Source organism: Coloeus monedula (genome assembly GCF_965178545.1).
Source record: "Coloeus monedula genome assembly, contig: HAP1_SCAFFOLD_80, whole genome shotgun sequence".
NCBI lineage: Eukaryota > Metazoa > Chordata > Aves > Passeriformes > Corvidae > Coloeus > Coloeus monedula.
The window spans coordinates 306,662-315,398 of NW_028120818.1; the positions used below are offsets into that span (position 1 = coordinate 306,662).

An 8,737-nucleotide genomic window follows, 5' to 3' on the forward strand; every position below is an offset into this window, starting at 1 on the left:
AGAGAAAAAAGGAAGGATCGGCTTCCAGCGCTGCTCTCAGCACGGTTTTACTCCCCCTGAGCTGACAGCACGGGGCTGTTGTTGCCTTTGCCTTGGGAACTGGAGATCGCGGCTGCTCTTGCCCCTCTTCTGGTTGCCACCTGAACTTTATCAGAAAACCGCAATTGCCTCTTTCGATCAGCACTACCCACGGTGCTTTCGTGACAGTGAACTCAGTATTTTTGTCACAGGCATCATGATTAGCAGAGATTGAAATGCTCAGAAGCCTGGAGCCCTGGGCACGGCCGCCAATTGCGGGGCAGCGGCGCAGAGGGAACGTCCTGCGGCCCAAACCTCCTGCTCCTCCCACACAGCGCCCATCCCATCGCTCTCCCCCTCCTGCTCTCCCAGCACGGCACAAATTCCAGCTGGGAGGAGGCTTCCCAAGAAAGGGCTCGGCTCCTGTTACAGCCTGAGTGTCCCTGCAGAAGAACAGGGCATCTTTCAGGCACTTCCACAAGCTCAGGGTTCTCATTTGATCTGGGATGCAAATGGCCTTGTTAGGAAGGATAAAAGGAAATGGATTAGAAATTATTAGAAAAAAATCACCCTTCTTCAAGACAAAGTTCACAAAATCATTCCCTGCATTTCTCCTTTTCAGATTATTTCAGTGTCTGAGAGGTCCAGCTTGCATGAACTGATTGTGCTCTTGATTTATAGCAGTGCAAGAGATGTAGACTGATCTAAACTGAACACAGAAACAAAGTACCTCTGTCAGCCCATTTTCATGTTCTAGATCACTTTCCAGATGTCCACGGAGATGTGGGAATGATTATCACACAGCTCTCCATTTCTGGCTGCAGGCTCTGGGGATTCTTTCTCTGAGTTCAGCCAGGGTTGCAGTGCCTAACAATTCCTGGTTCCACCTCCTGATTTCTTAGGTTAGAACAGCCACAATGAAAACCTCACCAATGGCACAACTGCCCAGCCCACAGGGAAAAGAAAGGACAATTTGTAAACTTCTCCCAACATTTGTCCTGCTTTGCTGCAGCACTCGTGCTGCACTCACAGTGTGGGAAGCCAAGAGAAGCTGCAGTTGGTGGCACATCTTGTGACAGGAGCTGCACCTCATTCTCCCAGAAAGATTCTTGAAAAGAGCAGACAGGACTGCAGAGAAGATTCCCAGAAAACTGAAACAGCTTTCCAGAAGTGAAATGAAAACGGAAAGAAACAATCCGAGGTGTTTTCCTCTCTATTTCTGTGCTCCCCTTTTTCATGTTGCACTGCTTCTCCATCCCATGCATTCCAAATGGATCTCACCTCTAAGATCTGTGCCTTAGCAAGTTTTAGACACTCTGAAGTACCGTGAGCTGCACACAGTTTGCCTTCCCCTGTTTTTATTGGAAAGCAATGCTGGAGACAAAAGTGCAGAGCTTGGGTGGGGCACGAATTCTACAGGCAGGGAATGTGGCCCGGCAGTGTCTGACCCTCAGCAGGAACAAGGCACAGCAGCAGCCGAGGGGATTCCTCTGCCACCGTGCAGGAGCCAGGACTCTGGATCCGGGCTGGACACGGCAAAGTTCCCGTGTTTGCACAGACTCAGGGGCTGCCCCCGGGGCGAGCGGGGCTCGGCCGTGGGGAGCGTGGGGCGAGCGGGGAACGGACACGCGGACACTCGGACACTCGGACACTCGGACACGCGGACACTCGGACAAACGGCCCCGGCGCTTCAGTTGCAGCGGCAGCAGCGGCAGCAGCGGCAGCAGCGATCACAAGCGACTCTACAGACTCTCTCCGTTTCTTGCTCTTGCTCCTCCTCTCCCTCTGTTCCGCACCTTCCCCGCGCCTCCCATTCCCGGTGTCCCCCTCCTCTCTCGGTGTCCCTTTCCCGGTGTCCCCCTCCTCTCCCGGTCTCTCCCCCTCCCCCTGCCGGGCCGGGCCATGGCCCAGGCCCGCCCCAGGCCCCGGGCGGGGCCGCCCCCTCCCCGGCCCCGGGCGTCCCGCCGCGGTCTCGCCTCCGCCCGGCTCTCGCTGTGGCTGTGGCGCTGCCGGGCGGGCATCGGTGCCCGGGGCTGGGGCGGCATCGCCACCCTTTGGCTCCGCCTGTCTCGAGCCCGGCCCCGGCCCCGGCCCCGACGCGGAGTCCGGCTCCGCCCTCGGCTCCGCCCTCGGCGCCGGCCCCGGCTCCTCCCGGGGCCCGCGGAGGACACACGGGGCGCGGCCGCTCCCGCCGCCTCCGCTGCGGCTTCCCCGGCCCGAGCTCCGCCGCTCGGCAGCGCGGCCGCCGGCCCCGAGCCGCCGGTGTTCCGTTCGGATGGGGATGCCCGGGCCGGGGCGGTCGGGGGGCGGTCGGGAGCCGTGTCTGGCCCCGGGCCGAGCGCTGACGGCCGCGTGTCGCCCGCAGGGAAGGCGCAGGAGGCCCTGCAGGAGCGGTACCGGGTGGGTTCGCTGCTGGGCAGCGGCGGCTTCGGCAGCGTCTTCTCGGGCACGCGGCTCGCGGACGGCGCCCCGGTGAGTGGCGGGGCCGGCGGAGGAGGAGGAGGGTGCAGGAGGAGAAGGAGGGTGCAGGAGGAGGAGGAGGGTGCAGGAGGAGGAGGAGGGTGCAGGAGGAGGAGGGCGGAGGAGGAGGAGAAGGAGGGTGCAGGAGGAGGGCGGAGGAGGAGAAGGCCGGGGTGCGGCGGGGCGGGCGGTGAGCTCAGCCCGCTGCTGCCCCTTGCTCGCAGGTGGCCATCAAATGCGTGCCGCGGGACCGCGTCCGGCACTGGGGCGAGCTGGTGAGTGAGCGGGGCCAGCGGCAGAGCCGGGGCGTGCCGGGCGGCGAGGAGCCGGGGCCCGGCGGGGTGGGAGCCGCCGGGAGCCCCGGAGGGAGAGCGGGCGGGGGCTGAGCGGGGGGCGCAGAGCGTCCCGGGCTGGGTGAGGGGTCCCAGAGCCCTGGCACGGCCTCAGCCCCGCTGACGGCACCGTGCTCCTCCCGCAGCCCGACGGCGCCCGTGCGCCCCTGGAGATCGTGCTGCTGGACAAGGTGTCCACTGGGTTCCGTGGTGTCATCCGGCTCCTGGAGTGGGTTGAGCTGCCCAGCAGCTTCTTGCTGGTGCTGGAGCGTCCGGAGCGGTGTCAGGACCTGTCGGGTTTGCTGGCGGAGCGGAGGTTCCTGCCCGAGGAGGAGGCGCGGGGGCTGTTCGGCCAGGTGCTGGAGGCCGTGCGGCACTGCACCAGCTGCGGGGTCCTGCACCGGGACATCAAGCCCGAGAACATCGTGCTCGACCTGGCCACCGGGCAGCTGAAACTGATCGACTTTGGCTGCGGCGCCTTCCTCCAGGACACAGCCTACACTCAGTTTGCAGGTGAGCCCTCCCAGGGGATGCTCCTGGGCATCTCATGGCCCAGCCTGGGTGTGGCACCGGGGCTTCCCCTCATTGTTGCCGGGATGGGATTAATTCTTAAGCCAAGTTGCTTTTGGGTGGGGTTGGGAGGGGGCAGTTCCCAGCCCTGCTGCCAGCCTTCAGCACCCACTCTGCCCTGGGCTGGGGCTGGAACGGGGGCAGCCAGCCCAACAAAATCTCCCGTGGGGGTAGCAGAGAGGGGGGTCAGACCTCGTGCACCGGCCGGTTTGGTGTGCAGGCGAGGAAGGGCCTGGACTGTTCTGCTGCCCTGGTTTGCCTTGGCTTCTTGATGTTTCTTGGGGCGCTGGAGGCAGGGAGGAGAGTGGGGTTTCGCCACCACTGGGTGGGTTTTTCATTTGCATGTCATGGTTGGGCCTCCCCAGGGCTTCCACTGCCCTTTTCCAACACCAGCGGCCTCTTTTCCAACCCCAAGTTTGTACACAAGTCACAGGTGCTGGCAGGAGGGCAGCGGGTCACCCCATGTGCCACTGGTGCAGCCCCTGCGTGCCCAGGGATGCTGGGACGAGGCTCTGGGAGCAGCAGCATCCCCTGATGGACTCGGTCTGTGTTCCACAGGAACCCTGTTGTACAGCCCACCCGAGTGGATCCACCACCAACGCTACCACGGCGAGGCAGCGACGATCTGGTCCCTGGGCCTCCTGCTGTACCACCTGGTGGTGGGGAAGCACCCGTTCAGGAGGGGCCAGGAGATCATCTGGGGGCGGATCCTGTTCCCACGACGGCTCTCTCCAGGTGGCTACCTCATCTCTGCGGCACGGGGGGAATTGCAGTGCTGGGAGGCAGCAGCGGGCTCAGGAGCATCCCGCTCTGGCAGCTCTGAGCAGGTGGCACATGTCCTGCTCTCCTGCTGCCCTCCAAAGCACAGAATGCATGGGCAAGTTTAGGCACAGCTCTGGGCACAGCCAGCATGGCCTGGGCACGGGAACGGGGGGCAAAGCGGGCGGGATCCTTCTGCAGCTGACTGGTGGTTTCTGCTTTCTGTGCCCAGAGTGCCAGGATGTTCTGAAGAGGTGCTTGTCCATGCAGCCCTTGGCCAGGCCGTCCTTGGAAGAGCTCTTCAGTGACCCTTGGCTGCAGGGTGTTCATGTGCCCTAGAGGATGGCAGAGAGCCATGGGCACAGTGTGATCCAGGGGCCTGGCAGGGAACAGCCCCACCCATCTCTTGGCAATCAGTGGCAAAGCAAAGCAGACTCTTTTGTCCTGCCTGTAGCTGTGAGCAGGGAGCATCAGAAGGGAACACGCAGCTCTTGGGCTGCAGCTGAGCTGGAGGCCTGCTCTGGCAAGCCCTGGTGGCCACCATCCCCTCTGGTTTTGCTTGTCTGGTTCATTGATTGTCTGCTGGGGCCCTGGGCAGAACGCTGAGAGCCTGGTGTGGCCCCAGGGAAGGAGAAGGAGCCCCTGGAGAAGCTGTAGCAGGTGGGGCTGCTGCTGCTGGAGCCACCAAGGCCGAGCTCAAGGCCGACAACCTCTTCCTGGAGCTGGCCAGCGGCAGCTGAAGATGATGGCCTTTGATTGTGGCACCTTCTCCAAAGACACGCTCCACGGCCAGTGTGCAGGTGAGTCCAGAGCCAGGGGGATGCTGCCAGAGCTGGGCATGGCACGGCCTGGCCGGGCACCAAAGGTTCCCCCTTTGCTGGGGCGGCTGCAGGGAATTCTTCAGTGGCTGCCAAGCTGCTTTTGGGCTCTGGGCAGCTGCTGAGGAGGTGGCTGTGCCATGGCTGGCTGCAGGCTGGGCACATGTCCTGCCCTGCTGCTCTGCTCCCAAAGGCAGCAATGCTGGGCAGCTTTGGGCCCAGCTCTGAGCACGGCCAGCACGGCCTGGGCACTGCGGGCGGCTGGGACAAGGGGACAGGAGGCTTCAGCTGACGGGCGGGTTCTGCTTTCTCTCCTCACAGCCGGGCTCTGCCGATGCTGAGGCTGCTCCGGGCTCTGCCAGGGCTCTGCTGGGGCTCAGCCCCGGGCACGGCTGGGCCCGCTCTCCCCTCACAGGGCTCTGACAGCTTTGCATCAGACGAGCCCCTTGCGAGCACAGTGATGGAGCTTTCTGCTTTTGCAGGTGAGTGAGACTCTGGTGCAGGCCAAGAGATTGCAGTCAGGGACACACATCCCACTGGCAAGAACCCAAACTCTGCACAGTCCCAGCTGAACGCCTGGATCTGCACAGGGTGTTCTGTCTGTCCCACTCTTCCTTCTTTTTGGGCTGGAATTGTGCCATTGCACTTTCTTCCTCCTCTGGAAGTGCCACGAGTGGGCCCAACCTGGCGAGTGGGCCGTGTTCCTGAGGCAGTGCAGTCTGGAGCTGATGGATGAAGAATCGCCCTTCTCCACGACCAAAGCAGAGCAAAAAGCCCTGAGTGGGACTTGGTGTCTTTAAGAACCCCCTGACAATTTCCAAGGGAATGTGCAGCTCATTGCAGGGTGAGAAGGAAGGGCATCTTCTCCATGAGTTGGGGTGGGACAGAGTTTAGATTGCCACTCCTGCTCGGAGCTGGCAGGGCACAAGCAATTTCCTATTGCTTCAACCACAATTTAAAATAACAGTGTTGGAAACAAAGCCCAAAATCTTTAACAAAGGACTGCTGAGGTCAGTAAGATGGATCAATGCCCTCAGCATATTTACAAATACCTGAGTTGTCTTTTTGAAAAGATCAGTTACCTCTTAATCTAGAGTTACAAAAGACTTTTCACTCCACATTTGGGTTTTGGTTTTATGTTTCATAATATTTTCTGGGTTTTTTCTTTTTTGTTTTTCTAATTATTTAAACAGAAAACATATCCTAAATGATGGAGCAGCACTGCTGAACATGGGGACATGCAGAGGGAGCAGAAGCAGCTGCCTTTGTCCCCCTGCAGCTCCAAGGCCCAATCTCTGAGCAGACAGGGCTGGCAGAGACTCGCAGGCTCCCTGTTTGCTGTGCTGCCCCACTTGTGAGTGGCCCAGCTCTGCGTGAGGCACAGGGAGAACAAGGGGCAGCTCCCTGCCAGCCCCGCAGCCCAGGCACCCCTCGGGCCCCGGGGCTCGGGGCACTGTCAGCACCCGCTGCTCCAGCGCCCGCTCCTGCTGGCACTGACAGCAACACCCAAACTGTGCCTGATCCCGAGGGAGCAGCAGCAGGGCCTGGATCTGATCCCTGGCTCTGGGGCAGGGCTGGACAAATGACCCCCACAGCAGCAGCAGCAGCAGCAAATGGAGCTGACTTTCAGCACAGCCCCTGCTGCTGTTCCCTCCCGTTGGCAGCGGTGTCACAGCAGCCTGGGGCACCTGGGAGCCCTCAGTGCCAGCAGGGACTGCAGATGGCAGCCCTGGGCTCCTGGAGGGTGTGCAAGGAGCAGAGGTGGGCACTCCCTGTCCATGTGGAGCTTGCAGATGGAAAAGGCTGCTGTGAGCAGGCAGCTCCGAGGGCAGAGAAAGGAGGGTCTCGAGCACTGGATCTGTGCCAGTGCCACAGCCCTGGGCAGCAGCCACCGAGCCCCGGGGGCACAGAGGGCACAGCAAGAGGGACAAAAGCAGCCAAGGGCAGAGACTGGGAAGGGCGAGAGCTGGGAGCAGGAACAGCTGCTCCATTGCACTCTTGGAGAAAGCTCTTGGCTGTTTCAAAGCGCTGAAAGGCGTGAAGGGCACAGAGGAGGCCACAGCAAACAATGCTCCTGTTTTCACAGCCTCCCCTCTCCGTGTGCCAGAAGGAATTGGATGAACTGTATTCTTCTCTCCGAGTCATCTCGTTCAGCATGAGCAGCTCAGCACCAGGAGCTGAAGGAGCTGAAGCCTTAGGCCACAAGAGCTGAGCCAGAGGAGACTTTTGACCAAAGTAATGCTGGTGCCATGGACCTGGCTGAATGCAGCAGACAGAATCCTGGAATGACAGAATCCTTCCTGTTGGAAAAGACCTCTGAGCTCATCGAGTCCAACCATTAACCCAGCACTGTCAAGCCCAGCACTAAACCACATCCCTGAAGTGCCAAGGCCTGGACAAGAGGCCCTGAGCCAAAGGTGACCTCTGGATGAACCTTCCAACCAAAGGTTATCTTTGTATCTGCTCATTACCGAAATATGCATGATCATTAGCGTTGTGATTGATGTATCCTCTCATTAGTGAAACATGTATTGACCTTTCTGTGTTTAGACACCAGACAAGGCCATGAAATCCCACATCTGGCCTTGTTTGGGGCTGTATGGTCAAAGGCAGCTGCCTTGGCTCCTCCTTGAGCCCTGGCCAGGCTTAGGAGGAAGCCAAGAGGAGGATGAAAGCAGATGTTCCCGCTCTAGAAGTGCTGTCAGTTTGTTTCTCCAGCACTGTCAAAGCTGGGCCCTCTCCCAGCGGGGTTGGAGCCTCAGCTGTGGCTGGAGGCAGCTGCAGGAATTCCCAGTGTCCGCGAGTGGCTCTCCAGTCCTTGGCTGGGACAGCTTCCCCCAGCTGATGGGTGGCTCTGGGTGCTGGTAAAGTCTGAGGGGAACTGAGGCTGCATCTTGGTTAATCACTGCAGGCAATCTTTGGCAGGGATGATTGGGGGCATTGCTGAGCTGCTCCTGCTCTGATTCTTTGCTGCTTTGAGCTGTAGCAAATGACACAGTTCCTTCAGTTGGTGTCTGTGTCTTTGGTGCTGGCCCTGCCCACTGGTACAACAAAACTGGCGTAGTCTGGCCGGATCGCACCAAAATGTCACTTTTTAAATGTAAATGTAAGGAATCAGTCCTGTCCGAAATCCCAGATGGGAAGAGCTTCCCTGGAGTTCGCTGGCTCTGGAGTGGGCTGCGGTCGGAGCACCGTGCGAGCAGTGGGGCAGTTGGTTAAAAGGAGCTGAAGCGCTGGATGTCTTAAAATGCATCCAAAAATTGGATATGGAAAAAGGAAAAGAGCTTGTGGGTTTGGGAAGAGGAGGATGGATTTTGTTAACAGCGTATTGGAAACAGCACCAACAGAAGGAACAATTGTTGTTGGAATGCTCCCACATGGAGCAATAGAAGAAGTTTTTAATCTTGAGCTCAAATGTCTTTGTGCAAGTGAACTAATAATAATATCCTAGTTGATATATATATAAAAGAATATTTATATTGTATATAAATAATAATGTGAAATAGTGCTGACAATACGAATTCTTTAGATGTAACACTATTATTATTATATAATACTACTATATAATTAGATGTAACACTAAATACCCTCCAGAAAATGGTTGGCCAGGACCCAAAGGTTACTGGTAAACTCTGTGAGATTGCATACAATGAATAAAGGAGGAAGGGATGGAATTGGCTGTTTTTATAGGGTTTGCTGATACTGTGATCTGGAATGCTTTGTCTGTTCCTGTGAAAAAGAGAGTGATGAAGACTGCTGGGTTTTTCATATCCCAGGCTA

The 8,737-nt window shown here is 58.7% G+C and overlaps 1 protein-coding gene across 1 annotated transcript; it reads left to right on the top strand.

The window, feature by feature from the left end:
- Positions 1-1,389: 1,389 nt before the first annotated feature.
- LOC309585603 (serine/threonine-protein kinase pim-1-like) lies at positions 1,390-5,757 on the top strand (the record flags this gene model as incomplete). Its single annotated transcript, XM_082303544.1, has 6 exons — positions 1,390-1,417; positions 2,093-2,490; positions 2,703-2,753; positions 2,957-3,323; positions 3,939-4,039; positions 5,623-5,757. 6 exons carry the CDS (start codon positions 1,390-1,392, stop codon positions 5,755-5,757), a joined length of 1,080 nt encoding a protein of 359 aa, XP_082159670.1.
- Positions 5,758-8,737: the final 2,980 nt, after the last annotated feature.